Genomic DNA, 18,958 nt, shown 5'->3' with positions numbered 1-18,958 from the left:
CTTCCGTTAACGTCATCAGGCTTGATCGGCGCGAAGTTAGATTTTGGTACCATCGGCTGTGTACTTGTGATCAGGGAGTTATCTAGTGGACAATTTCGTGATCTTTCTATGGAATCGCCAGCCAAATGATATCACAGTGTTGGAAAAACGTGTATACAGTACCAGGGACAGACGGAGTTCTAATTTTGTGAACGCGAAAAGCAGTGTACAGCCACAGTCGTTTGGAGAGCTATTCAGCGCTGGGACTATTCGCCCCATAGACGAGTGTGCAGAAGCGAGAAATACCCCAAGTCTGGAAATGAAATGGCTTTTTCGTATAGGGATTGTGCCACCATGTCATCTTCGACGTTCGATTTTACCGTGAAAAGTAGCAAGTTCATCTATCATGTAACCGTCGACCGTTCCCTAGCATTCTCAAAATTCATACCTGGTACTTGATTTGCTTCACAAACGCTCGTTTCGTGTGATTTTCGGCCGAATTCGACGGACACGTCGCTAACTTGTTAATTTTCACAGTGAATCGGACACGGCATGTGACATGGCGTGGTTTTTGTAGCCATTCTGTTCCAGACTTGGGGTATTTCTCGCTTCTGCACACTCGTCTATGGGGCGAATAGTCCCAGCGCTGAATAGCTCTCCAAACGACTGTGGTACAGCCACGGTCGTCGCGGAGGGACCGTGGTACAGCACGGAGACGGGAGACCTGCAACCGAAAATCTTCCAGCGTCTGCTAGCCGTTCACAAATGTAAGTCAATGTACCGTCCGTCTGTACATCGCTATTATGTTCTGTAATCCCTGTATTCCTATGTTTACCTACAGATAAATTTTCGTTGAGAACTGATTCATACTGAATTCACTTTCGTTTCACAACAGTTTACAGTAACCATGGAGGTGGTACTACCTCCATGCAGTAACTAAGTGCTGAGATTTTTGCAGATTGTCGCCGTCGTGTTTGTAAACAACATACGGCGAGTTGTCCGTTGTCGGACATTAAATCATTAAACGATCGTGAATATTTATGCATTTTTCTGCATCAATTTTTCAACTTGACTCTGTCTCATTTTCAAATAATTATTGATTTCTTTCATGAAATTTACAATGTTTGGTCAAACGGTAAAAGACTTACACTCTTCCCTGAACGATTTTATTTTTCAGAATGCATTGCTGGTTCTCTAATTAAAGCCTAAAAGGGACAAGAAATTCAGAGAACAGAAAGCCAATCGCAGCCTTTGACAGTAATGTAAATATAATGAAACTTCTCAAGCCAAAAGAAAATATCTTGAAGACACTTATGTGGCATGAAATGAACATGACATATAAAATAAATTGTACCACAATTTGAATTTAACCTTTTTATTTCTCTGTTGTCTTTTTATTAAATAATAACTATTTGCGCTGACCATTGTTTCTCGTGAAACTGGTATTTCAGAGCTTAGTTGGATAAAACACATCTTGTGCTGTCCACAGTCTGTCTTAAGATTTGTCAGGTTTTCATTGGCCATGTCTACAAGTGATTTTACAACTGTGTGTACACATCTGAGCTGAACTTATTATATTTTTGGAGAAGATAAAAATTTTGAAACTTGTGGTACAATACAAGAAATTTTGCTGCCTCTTAATTGTGTCGCTTCTTTGGTTTTCAATATGTATTCAGTTTTTCTTACTATTACTGATCCAGAGCTGACTGTTGTGGAATTATACCAACTTTTCGAAGGCAATTTTGCATGTGTAATTTGCAGCAAATTTGCAGTAACATGGAAAATTAAGTGCTGTATGGAGTTTGTGGCAAATTTTCAGTAACATTAAAATTAATTTGGCTGAAGTTGCTGCAAGGATTGTGCCGCAAATTTGCTGCAAAGAGTTTGCAGCAACGTTGCGGCAGGGAGTCTGCTGCATATTTGCAGCAAGTTCACAAGAATCCTAATTTGCATCTGAAAAATGAATCGCTGGCTTATTTGCAGAAAAAGTTTGCTGCAAATTTACTGCAAAGCTTGCAGCAAAATTGCAGTAATAGTTTGCGAGAGGCCTAAAAATTTGGTAAGGTAATTGAAATTGAAGTCTGTTGATGTAAGAGGTAAGTTTTAAGTCCAACGATGTACTTTGGATTTTGGGTAGGGTAGTTTAAATAGAGGTTTGGTGATGAGAGCCATATTCCAGCCATAATTGAGGACATACTTTGTGTACACATACTCTCTAGCATGTTTTTGTCTCATTCTTGATTGCCAAACCTACACTCGTAACACATACAATATTGGTTCTTTTAATAAATAATGAAGTCACTGTGTTATCAAATCAGTCAAATCTGGTTAATATCCCGCAAATGTGGCACTGAGTGCCTGTGGCATGATGACCCCAACTGGGCTCAATATAGTTGCCTATGGCAACGGGCAGCAATAATGCTGGCAATGAAGCAAAGGCTTATGGGTAATATACAACCTTGATACAACCTTTGATAGATGAATATACCAGCAGACACACATAGTGTTCCAAAACCTTGTTAAAAGCTTGTAATTCTCAACCTTCCAATTTCCTGAACCTTTTGAATTGTTACAAGCTTGTAAGATTCAAATTGCCCCAAGCTTGTGTAAGTTTCATGTCAAGCGTGTTGACAAGCTGTACACTTGTCACAAAGTTGAAAACATAACTTGTCTAAAGTTTGTTACAAGCAGGTAACTTTTGTAAGGGAGAATACATGCCTGACAGACACTTACATAGGCATAGAGCCTATGTATTAGAATACATGCCTGACAGACACTTACATAGGCATACAGCCTATGTATTAGAATACCGGTACATGCCTGACAGACACTTACATAGGCATACAGCCTACATGTATGTATTAGAATACATGCCTGACAGACACTTACATCAGTGTGCGAAATTAACGTCGGTCCGACGGTCCGAGACTGACAGATTTCTCGTCGGGCCGAAAGTTTTTAGCAACATGTCGGTCCTTATGACCGACTGGAATTTGGAATAAATGATGAAAATTTCTCCATCAAGACCTGTAACAGATGTAACAGATGCAGATGATGACTGACTCTGAATCATGTGATTCAGACTTGAATGTCATGCACCTATCAATGTTTTCCACCGTGGGAGTGCGGGGCAACAGGGGATATTGATCGCACTTCGCGTCCTGGTAGTGGGGAATTCGATCTCTATGGTACGCCAGACCGGGGGGGTTGACAATGTCGCAACATAGTAATTTTTTTGTCTTGCGACTTTTTACATTTACAAAGAGTCTAATCCCTCTGATCGACGCGCATAGCACGGTGAAGCTGATTACATTCAGATCAGGATGAATTACGTCCGTGCATGCAGATTCTAGCGATGATGGAATGGATTGATTTTGGTGCAACAATGTGACACAATATTATAATAATACTCGTCTAGTGAGTGTAACCCTGGTAATGTTAGCATATCTGTGTCATATGATAACAACACCCAGTATCACTTCACTAGTTCCACACTTTAAGTGTTCGGAATTTACATGTACACAAATGTACATAATACAGCCCTTAATTTTATCGAACTGACTCCATTTTCCTCGCTTTGATTTTCCATCGAAGCGCTCAAACATAAAAAAAGCTACTACGAGAACAGTGCTGTTGACTAAAATAAACATATTTGGTTTTGAACATGGAGGTATTTTTTTTACATCATGGTTTTGAACTACGCCCGATACAAGGACTAGATGTTACACGACAGCCTAATTGTGCTACCCGCAGTCGACAGGCAAGTTCACGTTTCGCTGCGTTTGTTTCTGGACCGCTAAAACATCTTGCTTGCTCGTTGGTCTTTAACCAAAGTTCACAAGGCCGACTGTTACCACGATATATCGTGATAACAAGTGTACATTTTATAAAACAGAGCGGCCTTATCATTAACAGTTTTTGTCGAGTTGCACGATCCGTCGTATATACTCTCAGAGGCCGAGAGTAGCGCTTCAAATTGTTTCGTTGTATACCGTTTTACGACAGGCAGGCAAAACTCACCGTCATCCTGGACTGTATAGGCCTAAATGTCGCAAAAAATTACGTCTTTTCAGATTTTACGGTATCATTAACTGATCGTGTCGATGGTTTCAGCAGTATCGAGTGTCTGTCAAACTTTTCAGAGTCATTTTAATAACTTTAAGCTTTCAAAGGGCGATGAGACCCAGCAATCGCTCAGGCAAAACTTTTCGATCAGAAAATATGCATTCATTTCCGCGAGTGGCGACGTGTGCCATTCATGTTGTCTGCAATTTCTATAATTGAGAAAAAGTTACGATACTTGTCCTTTTAATTGAAAGTATAATTTCATCTGTTTCTTCATGAATGCAACAGAGGTCATATTTAAGCATATTTATTTTTTGAAAAATTTTGAAAGTAATCCATACGTCATATCAAAATACATACCAGGTATTTTCTCCCTTCTGTTTTACATTACAATAAAAAAGTCGTAGTCATCAATGTTTGCATAAAAATTTATTCATACACTCCCCTTACTCATGACTGTTTTCAGGGTACTAAGTTATTCACTCACTCTTCTACCACTTGTGTTGGCTTATTTCAGAAGTGATTTTCAGCTCGCCAACCATTTTCAAATCACAATATCACATGCCCTGGTGTAGTGTACAATTGTACACAGCAATGTAGAGAACACCATTCCCCATAGAAAGTCATGAGAGACAAACTTTCTCGCTTTCATCATCCACATGTAGCCAGTGCATGAGCCTGTATTCCCCGGCCCCTGGGTGTTTGACATCATTTTATAGTCCAAGAGTGGGGGATTTGACATGGCTAGAAAAAATGTCAAATTCTCCTGTTAGTCCCATAGTCCCCCCCCCCCCGGGTGGAAAACATTCAATTTGATAAATGTGTGCGCATGACAGATCTTGTCAGATTCCAGATCATGTAGATGAATATTTCATGATCATTCACTTACACTATTCTGTAATTTATGTGAACAATAGGACTTTGGAGTGAATACTTGCTGACTCTATTGATAAAAGGACATGAAAAATTAAATATTACAACATTCAAAAGCATAGTATTGGTGGAGAAGTTGACTTGAATGGTCGTTAACAACTGCCCTTATTGAGACCGGCAGTTTTCTGTAAGGACCTGAAGCTTTGGCTTGGTGCAGGTCCTTATGACCTGAAGCTATTTTCTCTTAATTTCGCACACTGACTTACATAGGCATAGAGCCTATGTATTAGAATACATGCCTGACAGACTCTTACATAGGCATAGAGCCTTTGTATTAGAATACATGCCTGACAGACACTTACATAGGCATACAGCCTATGTATTAGAATACATGCCTGACAGACACTTACATAGGCATAGAGCCTATGTATTAGAATACATGCCTGTGACGTAGTGTCATGTGATTGTTATTCATGAGCTGTCATTACTATTCATGAGGGCATGTATATCTCTCTTGGCCCACGTGTACTCAAGTCAGTCTCCAGCTTACCATCACTCTATGTACGTAGCTTAGAGCTTAGTGTAATAAAGTAGCATCTTAGATTATATTGTACTCGCTGTTTCCAGTCGTCTTTACATCCCTTCATCATTGGAATACCAGCCTTGCCGGCCCGACACGCTACCACATAACCGACAATACCAACGTAACCTCGGTTATATCACATTGGAGCCAGCGGTTGTGATTCTAACTCACATTCTCAAGACGGACTTGGAGGAAACCTGGTTGTAACAAAGCTTAACCCGTGAGTACTTTAAAGACACTATAAGCCGTGTGTAAGGCACACTCGGAACTTTGACAAATAACTGTGTGCTACTAAAAGCTGAGAGACTCGGAACGAACGCTTCTATGGTTGTTGTAACCTGACTTGGCTACAAGCAGCAAGTTAAATATCTGCCGGAACTTTGGAAAGTTATCTGCAGTGGGAGACTGTTGTCATTTTATGTATGCATTAGCGTGGTAATGCATAGCAGAATCTCCGATACCTGAGATAGCCCAGCAGAACTGAATTTGCTGATCAACTTAAATACTGGTGCAGACGTCGCCGTGTGGACGTAGCTGATAAACCAGAGACGAGAAGTTGGATTTTGTGAGCAGTGTCAACCTTGAAGAGAACTCAACCATAAGCCAGCAGAAGCAAGTTCACAGAAGACGGGGGACAATTAAAGAAGACAAAAGAACTTTTGTGTGAAGTGAACTTAATTGAACCTTGCCGTGGACACTGTCAATGAAGCAATCGGACTTGCTTTTTTATGACTTTGAAATTTCTCGAAAATTTCTGTGTGCAGAGAATTTTCACAATCTTTTTGTTTCAGTGTTTAATTAATCTTTCAGTATACGCGGGAAGACACACCCGTTGACACAAAAGACTGTAAGTACTAAGATAAACACTTATTGAAACAAAGTCTTAACGATCTAAAGATAGGTTGTTTTTCTGGGGTGAACGCCCCTTAACTAAGTACCTGTGCAAATCGTACGACAAGAAATTTGCATTTCTGTGATTGTGCACTTGAGTATCTTTTCATTAGCAGTGAAAAACAAAGATAAGAAGCCGTGGGAAATACTATCATTCAGTTGCATTCAATTAAGAAATTTACACTGACTGGGTGGGGTCAACACACTTGTGGTTGATACCATTGCATTCTAGGGGTGACCAGGTAAGTGTATATCTCTTACTACAGCTGTGTGCTAGTGAATGAATGAGTATGTCCGATACGGAGGGTTAAGTATCGGAGGGTGAAGTAAGCTTTCCCAGTATGACAGAAAACCAAGACCCTAAAGTTAAAAAAGAGCCTGTTGATGATTATGGCGCAACAAGCGGTTTAAGTGGAAAGGAATTAGCTGAAAACCTGTTGCATCAAAAAGAAATTCTTCAGCTCAAATTGAATCTGTATAAACAGGAGCAGGCAAATCACACGCAGCATTTAGAGAGAGAACGCATGCGTATAGATGCAGAAAAACAGAAATTTGAGCAAGAAAAACAATTTCGTGAAATTCAACTAAAGGCAGAAAGGGAACAGCGCGAACACGATTTGAAAATGAAAGAATTAGATGTACAACAAGCGAAAGCAAAGTCGCCTGATATGGATCGTGAGTTCAATGATTGGACTGCTAAGCTCCCTCAGTTCAAGGAAGGTGACAATGTGGACACACATTTGCGTACATTCGAGAGGCTAGCTCGAACGTACAGTTGGCCTAAGAAGATTTGGCCAAAGAAATTAGCTCCGACTCTTGTAGGTAAGGCCCAGGAGGCATATTCTAGGTTGAGAGAAGACGATGCCCTAGATTATGATAAGGTCAAAGTTGCTATACTTAGGAAGTATGAGCTCACCAGAGAGTCATACAGAGTTAAATTCAGAGCTTGCAAACATACAGATGAAGAGACATTCTGTATGTGGGGTGATATTGTTGCCGATACTTTTGACCGCTGGATGGAAACAAGTGGGGTTCCGTCTTTAAGTGGTGAAGAAAAATATGAACGGGTACGTGAACTATTTATAATGGAGCAATTAGTTGAAGGCGTGCCCAAGCAAATGCAAACATATTTGAAGGAAAGAGATCCTGAAAACTATAAGGAGTTGGTAAAACTTGGTGAGACTTATAAATCTGCACATTCTGGCGCTGCTAGCGATCAGACTGAGCGGAAGCGGGGTTTCAAAAGTTTTAACAATAAGAACAAGCAGCAAAAGGGTGAGGGAAAGAAGTTTGATAACTCATCTCAGAGTGGTGAGAAGTCAAAGCCCTCAGCTGCATGTTATACTTGTGGGAAAACTGGTCATTTGGCAAGAAATTGTCCCGAACAAAGTCTGATAAAAAATGCAGGTTCAGCAAAGACAAAGGTCGTTGGCCATGTCAAAAGTCAGGATGACAAAGGCTATGATATTTGGGCTGAATTTGGTAACGATTATCTACTTGGGAGAAATACTTACATTGGGTGTTTAGACGGTAAACCAGTGAGTATACAGAGGGACACAGGTTGTTGTCAAACTTTGGTAAAGCCAGAGGTCGTACAACAATCTAACTATTTGCCTGGAGAGACTTGCAATATTAGTTTTGCAGACGAAACAGTGCACGAGGCGCCTGTTGTCAAAGCCCACATCGAAAGTGAAATTTTCACTGGACCTTTGCGTATGGGGGTATGGAAAGGTATACCCAAGGACGTTCTGCTAGGTGAGGACGCGCTTGCCTTGCAGGATCGCCGTGCGTTAGTGGTCACAAGACGTCAAAAGAAAGCGCAGGACGAGCGCGAGGCTATAGTTAAGCAAAATGAATTGGCGTCTGGCGTGAAAGCAATACCTGTTGAGGAATTGCCGACTCTCAGTGAAGCAGAAGAAAGTGATGATGACTTTGATGAGGAAGTAGAATCATCTGATGAAAGTAACAGTGCTTAAAACACATTGACAAGGTCAATGAAATCCAAGAGGTAAATGGGTCACGTGACGAACACGATGATTCACTGGGTATCTCTAGATTGTTTGATGAGGACAATTTAAACGATTGGAAAGCGGATGATGTAAACAGTGAGAGTGAGTGTAATGATACCTCCCATGATGCATCAGCCCTTGACGAGCCGTTTGATGAGACTTTATCAGATCTGAGTGACATCAGTGATGACGAGGAAAGTGATGACGTCACTTCAAAAGTGTCCAAGAATATTTCCACTGGATTAAAATGTCAGCAGGAATATGCTGAAATATTAAGATTAGATCGGGATAAGTTAAGAGAACTTCAATCGGCCGATCTTACTCTTGCAAAGGTGCAAGAGCATGCAGATGCAAATCAATCGTCGGAAAATCAAACTGCATTTTTTTGGCATGAGAAATTATTGTATTGCAAGTGGATTTTTTCACATAAGGTGCGTGAAGTTATACAAATTGTAGTACCGACGGAATGCCACAATGCATTGCTAACAGTGCCACACGGCATACCTCTGTCAGTACACCTTGGCATTGAAAAGACTAAACAAAGGTTGCTACAATACTATTACTGGCCTGGTATTTTTAAGGATGTTGCAGAATACTGCAGGACTTGTAGTCCATGTCAAAAATCTGCAAGACGGAGAGCGTCTGAGAAAGCGCCTCTTATTTCGATGCCTATTATAAATATACCGTTTGAGTTAATTGCAATGGATATTGTGGGTCCATTGAAAAGAACTCGACACGGAAATAAGTTTATTTTAGTCATTGTGGATTATGCAACTCGGTATCCAGAGGCTTTGGCTATGCCAGACCAGGAAGCCGAGACTGTTGCGACAGCGTTGATCGAAGTTTTTAGTCGGATGGGACTACCTGGTGAAATTTTGACAGATCAGGGTACAAACTTCATGTCACGCCTTATGACTGATATGTGTGCGAAGTTGAAGATCTCAAAAATTCGAACGTCCCCATATCACGCACAATGCAATGGATTAACTGAACGTTTTAACGGAACGCTCAAGGCAATGTTACAACGTTTTGTAGCAGAAGACCCAAAGGAGTGGGACCGATATTTGCCGTACCTTCTTTTTGCGTATAGAGAAGTACCGCAAGCGAGTACTGGTTTCTCACCTTTCGAGCTAATGTATGGTCGAAGTATAAGAGGACCACTCGCTGTGATCAAGGATCAGTGGACTGAGAAAAGTTCACAGGAGGAAAACTTGGCGCAATACGTAATAACGATGCGAGAAAGGCTTGCCGACATGAGAAAATTGTCACAAAGAACATGGAAAAAGCCCAAGCATGACAAAAACGGTGGTACGATAGGGGAGCAAGGAAACGTTCTTTTAAGAACGGTGATAAAGTACTTGTACTCTTACCTTCCTCCACGCATAAGTTGAGTGCTCAGTGGCAAGGACCATTCACTGTGGTGAGGAAAGTCTCAAACGTTGATTACGAAATTGAGCGGGGTGGCCGTAGAAAACCAAAGCGGGTTTATCATATCAACATGCTGAGAGCATGGAAAGAAAGAAATAAACCGGTGTATTTTGTTGACACTGTTGATGCTGTGTGCAACAAGGACATAGAAAACTCTATACTACACACCGGAGGATCAGAGCACAGAGACTTGGAGAGATGTAGTAATTGTGGATTCGGTAACTGCGGATCAGCGTGCGGAACTGTTACGCTTACTGCAAGAGTACAGTGATGTTTTAACTGACGTGCCTGGTTGTACTGATCAGGTAGAACATGATGTGATAACTACTGACGAAACGCCAATTTGTCAGAAACCATATCGTCTACCGCAGGCAGCTAAACAGACAGTTAAAGAGGAACTGCAGAAAATGCTAAAAGCTGGAATTATCACTGAATCAAAGAGTCCCTATGCCTCGCCTCTTGTTTTAGTCAAGAAGAAACAGGGCGGAGTTCCATTCTGCGTTGATTATAGAGGTCTAAATAAGGTCACGGTATCTGACGCATATCCGATGCCTAGACCAGATGAATTGATGAGGAAATCGGCGGATCGAATTATATATCGACGATCGATCTCACAAAGGGATATTGGCAAATTCCCTCGAGCAAACGTGCTGGGGAGAAGTCTGCCTTATCACTCCTTTTGGACTGTATGAGTTTACTGTTATGCCATTTGGGATGAAAAATGGGCCAGCAACTTTTCAGAGGTTAATGGATAAGACATTTAATCAGCCCAGAGAAAAAGCATATATGGATGACTTGGGTCCACATGATCATTCATGGGAAGATCATGTTAAACACCTGCGTAGCATATTTGAGAGGTTGCGTAGTTGTAAACTAACTGCTAGACCAACTAAGTGCTATCTTGGTGGCAGTGAGGTTTCTTTCATTGGTTACGGTGCTGGAAGTGGAAAAATAAAACCTATGGCAGATAAGGTTAATGCTGTTGTCAATTATCCAACACCAGTGACAAAGCGTGACGTCAGATCATTTTTAGGATTAGCAGGATACTACAGGAAGTTTATCCCAAATTTCTCTGACATTGCAACCCCTTTGACTGAGCTGACGTGTAAAAATAGCCCAGCCAATGTTCAATGGACTCAGAGCTGTGTGGATGCTTTCCAGAAGCTGAAAGACGCTTTAGCATCATCACCAGTTCTGGCGGTCCCAGATTATAATAAGCCGTTTGTGGTGCAGACAGACGCGTCTGACCATGGTATGGTGCAGTTTTGTGTCAGTATGATGACAAGGGAGAGGAACATCCGGTTTAGTATATTAGCAAAAAACTCTTCCCCAGGGAGAGAAATTACCCAACTATAGAAAGAGAGTGTTTAGCCATTGTTTGGGCTGTGGAAGCTTTGAATCCTTACTTGTACGGGAGAGAGTTTACAGTTCAAACAGATCACAATCCATTGGTTTGGTTAGACAAAATGTGTAGTAAAAATCGTAGGTTGTTGCGATGGAGTTTAATACTGCAAGAGCATCAATTTAAGATTGAGTACAAGAAGGGCAGCGAAAATACAAATGCAGACGCATTGTCGCGAATGTGGAGCTCGGATGTACGGTAGTGAGTGAAGGTGCATGAATGATGTAGTGAAAGGGCTGTAGTGACCTGATATACACTGTTTTCAAAAATGCATGTTGAATTTTCAACCTTAAGTAATTTTCAACCCTTATAGTAATGGTGTTTGCCCAGGTTGCTGTACCCGACTTAGACAGTAGTTTTTTGTCATGTACTTTCTTTTAGATTCAGTAGTATTAGCATTGTATTATTTTATTTTGATTTTTGCTGATTTTCTGAATAATTTTGCCGTACTAGTGATGTAGACTCCCTGTCTCCATCAAAATAAGGAGGGAGGAATGTGACGTAGTGTCATGTGATTATTATTCATGAGCTGTCATTACTATTCATGAGGGCATGTATATCTCTCTTGGCCCACATGTACTCAAGCCAGTCTCCAGCTTACCACCACACTATGTACGCAGCTTAGAGCTTAGTGTAATAAAGTAGCATCTTAGATTATATAGTACTCGCTGTTTCCAGTCGTCTTTACATCCCTTCATCATTGGAATACAAGCCTTGCCGGCCCCGACACGCTACCACATAACCGTCAATACCAACGTAACCTCGGTTATATCACACCTTGTGTCATGGAGTATGAGACAAAAATACAATATCTAATGTCACTCTTTTTTATTTGTTCAAAGTTATTTATTTCAAGACTAAAGTGAATATGTGCCACTGTCATTATTGTGTTTTAGGATGTCTTTTAATCTGTACTGAAAATATTTAATGTCACACCTTCAATCTCCATTTCTGGCCTGCTAGTGTGCTTTACGTTTTATCCAACATATTTTTAAAAATGTATAAATGAGTCACTCTTCAGTCTTGACATAAATGACACTTGAACAAACACTAAAATATACACAACTAAAATTATTTCAGCTGTAATAATGAATTTGAGCAAAGTTCTAACAGGACATGTTGAAACAAGTGTGTGAAAGAACAATTTGATTCATTCTTCAAAATACTATATTCCTGAATGGACTTCTGTTATGTAACATACAGCAGTATAACCAATGAGGTCGATTTTTTTTAAAGTGTATTCATGGAGTCAGCTTTTGTATTTGAATCAAGTGCTAAGTAAAACCCTATACACCATAAATAAATAACTTAAAACACTGAAAACTTTCCTATTTTACAATGAACTTTCTCACTATATATCCCATGAAATGCATTTCACAATGGTTATGTTGATTTTTATTGAATGAATAAAGTTTGCCAAATATTCAATAAACTTGTAAGTTTTGTTTGCCAAGTCATCCATTCAATACCAGTGTTGCAGCCAAGGAATTTTAAACCTAGAGACCCTGTGTTACAGTACCATTTCTATTTGGAGACATTTTGTAAATTTTGGGGACAACAAACATCAGTTGTCAATCAAGTTTTGTATAGTTATTTTGTAACAAACTAGTTTCACAAAACAAAATTCAAGGCACGGTGACTGCATCGCTATGCTTGAATTTAGGTCTGCCACCAATCAGATCTCAGCTAGACAACAAGCAAGTTACGACATCAAGTTCCGCGTATTAATTGCTTTTAATCATATTTCCAAAAGTATATAAGTATCAGCCTCAAAATAATAATGAAAAGTCATCGTTGATGACACAGTCCCCACTTGTTAATGGGTACTTTGATTACAGGTCCTCAGAGAGGATAGAGTCCTCTTCATTAGGTCTGTGATAAAAATATTTTTGAATAAATTCGCTTGATACATGTCTGAGTTGTAGTTCAGGACATGAAAAAATTGTAATAAAATGGCCACATGGTGGCCATATTGGATCGTATCACAAAACAAATCAATGTGCATATGTATGACATAGGTCAATGTCCTTGTACCAACTTTGATTAAAATCGGTTGAGATATGCCTGAGTTATGGCTTTGTACATGAAAAAATCATAACAAAATGGCCGCACAGCAGCCATATTGGATCGTATCACAAAACAAATTAACGTGCATATGTATGACATTGGTCAATGTCCTTGTACCAACTTTGAATAAAATCTGTTGAAACATGCCTGAGTTATGGCTCTGTACATGAAAAAATCGTAATAGAATGGTCGCCTTGCAGCCATATTGGATTGTGTCACAAAACAAATCAACGTGCATCTGTATGACATATGAAGTAATCCTTGTACTAAGTTTGAATGAACTCGCTCAAGGCATCTCTGAGATATCTGTGTGAACAGACGGACGCACGGACAGACGCACGCACTGACACACTGACGCACGGACGCACACACACACACGGACATGACCAAACCTATAAGTCCCCCTGGACGGTGTCTGTGGGGACTAAAAATCAAAATTCATTGTCAGTAACAGATATTACTTGCAGACTACACCCACCACAGTTGACTCATGAATGTACCCGAGTTGACCGGCGGTAGCAGAGAATGTGGGAAAACAGATCTCATTTTGGGCCATTGTCGCAAGGGTGCATCCTGGCTGCAACACAGTGCTATACCAGTGTATTGAAATTATGGTGTAACGCTGTTATTGTAAAGTGACAACTTATTTAAATTCAACAAATGATAAATTCTGCTTATATTTTAGTTTTTCTGTATGTCTCAAGATTATTAAAACAAATAAAATTTTGTTTCTGTCATATGAATGTAATGTAATACAGAACTTGAGCTCGCAGCTGGCTTGACCATATTATTTGTACAAGAGCGGCAAATAACATTTTTGATTCTGTCACTGTTAACTATGATTTCATTTTCTCTGATTATTTCCTCCCTTTAATTTGTACGCTAAAAACTGACTTGCTACCAAAGAATAGTTCAAAGCCAAAGAATTATGCTTGTAGGCCCTGTTGGAACAAATCAACTCAAACCCATCTTTCACGTTATAATTCGTTGTGTGATAAACTTCTCTCAAATGTGAAAATTCCAGTTGAAGCATTAGTTTGCACAGACCCTAACTGTTGTGTCCATTTTGATGATATTGATATGTTCTATAATGACATTGTCTCTGCTTTAAAATCTGCAGCAGAAAGGTTTATTCCGAAAACTGCGTGTTTCAATAATCATTCTGTCCCAGGTTGGAATACATTAGTTAAAGATAGTCACGATAAAGCCCAAAGTGACTTTCTGTTTTGGAGTGATCATGGGTCTCCTAAATCCGGGCCTTTGTTTGAGCTAATGCGCAAGTCGAGGGCGCAGTTCAAACAGCAACTTGCTCAATACAAGAAAGCCGAGAAAGAACTTTGTGCGCAGGCTTTAGCAGAGAGCTTAAATAATGATCAAAAAGTGTACTGGGAAGAGGTTGCTACGCGTAAAGGTAAAACACCAACTCCATAATTGGTAGATTGTTGTACAGGTGATACTCAAGTTGTGAATATGTGGAGAAATCATTAAAAGGATATTTTGACAAAAACTGGTGTAGATTTTACACCTGTCCTACCTAACATTCCGTTTGTCATGATATGCTTGTGCACCATGATGAAATTAGTGATTTGATTACAAATCGGAAAACAGGTGCATCATCTGGTATCGATGAGATCACCCCTGAACATCTAAAATATGCACCGTCTCGGGTGCATGTCCTATTGTCTCTTTTTATTATAAACATCATAACACGCCTGTTTTTATTACTTTGATGGATGCTTCAAAAGCATTTGATTATGTTCGTCACGGTGTTGTTCTTTTCAGAAATTGATGTCAAGGGAGTTGAGCCTTACTTAATTAAAATTCTTCTCTATTTATACACAATTCAAGATTTTGTTGTTAAATGGAACGGTACTTTATCTGCACCATTCCAGTCTAAAAACAGAGTTAAGTAGGGCGGAATTTCATCACCGATATTTTTCACTGTTTACTTAGATGATCTCAGTAGGAACCTCTCAATGCTGTTGTTCGGATGTCTTCTTGGTGATTACAGGGTGAACCATTTAATTTACGCTGACGATATAGTTATTTTTTGTACTGGAGCTTACGGTCAGCAAATGTTAGTCAATTGTTGTGGTCGTTATGGCAGTACAAACTCGACATTTTAATGAGAAAAGACAGTATGTTAATTCAACCAGGTGTTCGGAAACTCAAACAGGTTCCAATTTATCTAAATGGTAGACTTCTGACTTATGTTAATGTTTACAATTACCTTGGTCATTTAATATCTTGTGACCTTAAAGACAATATAGACATTCAGGCACAGACTCGTTTTTGTACGCTAGAGGTAACGCTATCACTTGCGATTTAAATTTGCTTCTTTGTCGGTTAAGTGTCATTTATTTTCTGGGTTTTTTTTTGTGATATTCAGTACAGTTCTTACTTGTGGTGTAAATTTTCTATGAAAATGTTTAATAACTCTAGGAGAGTATATTCTCAGATATTTCGTAAACTAACGGGTTTTCAATATAGTCATGTGCAAAGTAATACTCTAAAACTTGTAATCTCCCCTTACCAATTCTCGCCACAAAAGGTATAGCTTAGGTATCTCTTTGGTATACCAGATGTCATGAAATACGACGAGGCTCGATGTCGTTTTCAATACATTTATTACTAGCTCTACGAAAGCTATATACACAACTCAATAGACTGTCGACTAACTACCAACGTGTCGCTGTCTCATGTAATCTTATGTAAAGTAATCTGATACTGATACTGATTAGCATTGTAGTCATGGTAACTCTCAGTAACTCAAGACATCTCCCTTTCTTTTGAGTTCACTTTGAACAGTGTTCGTCATCCAATCAAAATGGTCAATACGTTGTTCTGTCCTTGTCTAATTGTCAATAAATTTTCTAATGTCGATTGTCGTCCTATTTGCAAAATTTCTATTCTACTAAATAGGTTCGCCTAACGAGACTTAGGGGTGGACTATCCTAAGTCGAACAGTTGCCTGGGGATTATTCTGCCCCGCACAAGGCAATCTGGTTGCTATCTACTTAACAGTATTCATCGTAGTATCTCACAGGCTTCTTAACTGCTCTTCCACTCCGGGTTCTGATTACATCTGTTTGTTTTCCCTGAGCTTCTGGCATAGGCGGTGAGATATTTTCAACCGGTGGTTGTTGTTGTTCCACAGTGGGCGTTGACTTCTCCACTGAGGTTGGTGTAACTGGATCTGCTGACTCATCGTTGTCAAACATTGATAGATCCAGGGTCTTCCCCTCTGTTTTGTCTGGCCTTGACACAAATAATAGATGTCTTCGGTTTCTTCTCAGAGTACCACTTGGTGTTTGCACAATGTATGAGCGTGGTGCTGTATCAGCTTGCAGTACTCTGGCTGGAGTTTTCCCATCCATTTTCTCTATCCAATTTCACTTGGACGTTGTCTCCAGGTAACAGCTCTGGCAAACTTTTGGCTCCGTGTCTTTTGTTGAATGCTCGCTCGTATGCACTTTTTACCTTTTTATCTGCAGCTCTGACTACTTCCAAGTCAGGTTGTCTTGGCTCTAGTTTTGCTGCTATTGTAGGCAATGTGGTACGAATTTGGTGTCCCGTCATCAGTTGACATGGACTCATGCCGGTTGCTGCTATTGGAGTTGCTCGGTAGCTCATTAATGCAAGAAATACGTCATCTTGCTTTAGGATTTTCTTCGCGATGCGTACTCCACTTTCTGCCTCCCCGTTGGATTGTGGGTAATGTGGACTAGATGTGGTGCATCGAAATCCATACTTTCTGCCGAACTCTTGGAAATCTGCTGATGAAAACTGCGGACCATTGTCGGAGAATATTTCTTCTGGAATTCCCCATCGGGCAAACAGATTTTGCAGTTTTCCAATTACTTGTTCGCTGGTTGTACTTGTCATATGTACGATTTCTAAGTATCTGCTGTAGTAGTCCATGACGACCATATATTTATTATTGTTAAGATCGCATAGATCGACAGCTATTTTCTGCCATGGTCTCTCTGGCAATGGTGTTGCCATCATCGGCTCCTTTCGCTGTGTTGGTTTATTTTCCATGCAGAATTTGCAATTAGCTATCTTTCTCTTGATATCACTGGTGATGCCTGGCCACCATACTGCATGAATTGCTCGTTCACGGCATTTTGTCACACCTTGATGTCCCTCGTGGATTTTTTCCAGGACTTCCTCTCTCATCGTGGTGGTATGACAATTCTGTTTTGACAGATGAGTTTGCCATCATTCAATGAAAGCTGGTTTCTCACTGAGTAGTATTGTTGAATTTCGTCTGGCACTTCTTTTGCTCGTTTTGGCCATCCTAGACTGGTATATTCTAGTACTAACCTCAGTTGTTCATCATCCATCGTTGCTTGTCTGATTTCCTCCATCTTGTCTGGTGTTCCTGGTTCCATTGCTTCCAGGTTATCAACATGTGCTTGTATTTCACCTTCCGTATCAGGTTTTTCTATACACTGAATCGGATTTCTTGACAGTGTGTCTGCCACTACTAATTCTTTTCCAGGTACGTATACTGACTTTGCATTGAATCGCATCAACCTTAGTAGTAAGCGTTGACATCTTAGTGGTGCTTTGTCGATGTCTTGACTGTTGATCAGTGGTACTAGTGGTTTGTGGTCAGTCTGTAGTATGAATGACTCTAGACCAGTGATGTATCGGGAGAATTTCTCACAAGCCCAAACACCTGCTAAACACTCCTTTTCGATTTGTGCGTACCGCTGTTCTGCTTTCGTTAGTGTACGTGAAGCATATGCATATGCAAGTATTGGTGTAGTTGATACCAATTGCTTCATTTTCTGGAATGCTTCCGCTTGCTTTACGCTCCAGACCCATGCTACATCTGTCTTCAGTAATTCACTTATTGGCTGTATCACTGTTGACAAATTTGGTAGGAATTTTCCCAGATAGTTTACCATACCGAGTAGTTGTTTCAACTCGTGTTTGTTTGTTGGCGGTTTCAACTCCTGAATTGCCTTTACTTTTTCTGGATCCGCGCTGACCCCATCGGCGCTGATTATTCCTCCAAAGAACTTAATACTTGTTTTTCTTATCTCGCATTTACTCTTGTTTAGTTTCAGTCCTGACTTTTCGATGACTTGTAGCGTATTGTCAAAGTGGATGTCATGGTCTTGCATTGTCTCGCCATGTATAATTATATCATCCATAATCGCTTCTGCTTTCTCATTGTCACGTAACAAGTCTGTCATCAAACGCTGGAATATTTCTGGTGCGGAGGTGATTCCGAATGGCAGTCTTTTAAAACAGAATCGACCAAATGGTGTGATGAATGTAGTCAACCTTGAACTTGCTGGATCTAATGGAATTTGCCAGAATCCACTCGAAGCATCTAATTTCGAGAAAACTTTGGACCCTGCTAGTTTAGGGGCTATGTCTTCTAAAGTTGGAAGCACATACCTTTCTCTTTTCACTTCTTCATTGAGTTTCCTCAGATCCACGCATATACGAACTTTCCCTGACGATTTTGCGACCACCACCATCGGGGCACACCACTCTGTAGGTTCAGTGACCTCTTCGATGATTCCGCCCTCTATCATTCTCTGCAATTCTTCCTTTACTTTGGGAAGGACTGGAAATGGAATTCGCCTTGTTGTGTTGACACTGTATGGCTTCGCTCCATCTTTCAGCTGTATCTTTACTGGC

General features: G+C 40.2%; 2 protein-coding genes and 1 long non-coding RNA gene across 3 annotated transcripts; all 3 read left to right on the top strand.

The window, feature by feature from the left end:
• Positions 1-659: 659 nt before the first annotated feature.
• LOC139127171 (uncharacterized) lies at positions 660-1,349 on the top strand. The gene is made up of 2 exons (XR_011550941.1): positions 660-746; positions 1,157-1,349. It is a non-coding gene; the product is annotated as an uncharacterized lncRNA (long non-coding RNA).
• Positions 1,350-6,732: 5,383 nt separating this feature from the next.
• On the top strand, positions 6,733-8,367 carry LOC139127118 (uncharacterized). The gene has a single exon (XM_070693037.1). It carries the CDS (start codon positions 6,733-6,735, stop codon positions 8,365-8,367), a length of 1,635 nt encoding a protein of 544 aa, XP_070549138.1.
• A 2,247-nt stretch (positions 8,368-10,614) lies between these two features.
• LOC139127117 (uncharacterized) lies at positions 10,615-11,184 on the top strand. The gene has a single exon (XM_070693036.1). It carries the CDS (start codon positions 10,615-10,617, stop codon positions 11,182-11,184), a length of 570 nt encoding a protein of 189 aa, XP_070549137.1.
• Positions 11,185-18,958: the final 7,774 nt, after the last annotated feature.

This window comes from Ptychodera flava, unplaced genomic scaffold (genome assembly GCF_041260155.1).
Source record: "Ptychodera flava strain L36383 unplaced genomic scaffold, AS_Pfla_20210202 Scaffold_29__1_contigs__length_4469600_pilon, whole genome shotgun sequence".
In the NCBI taxonomy this organism is placed as follows: Eukaryota; Metazoa; Hemichordata; class Enteropneusta; family Ptychoderidae; genus Ptychodera; species Ptychodera flava.
Note: the sequence above shows the minus strand (reverse complement) of the source record. Positions and strands in the feature narration are given on the sequence as shown.

What these genes read in the sequence shown, in the direction of transcription:
- LOC139127118 (XM_070693037.1), top strand. Translation starts at nt 6,733, where the DNA reads ATGACAGAAAACCAAGACCCTAAAGTTAAAAAAGAGCCTGTTGATGAT.
- LOC139127117 (XM_070693036.1), top strand. Translation starts at nt 10,615, where the DNA reads ATGGATGACTTGGGTCCACATGATCATTCATGGGAAGATCATGTTAAA.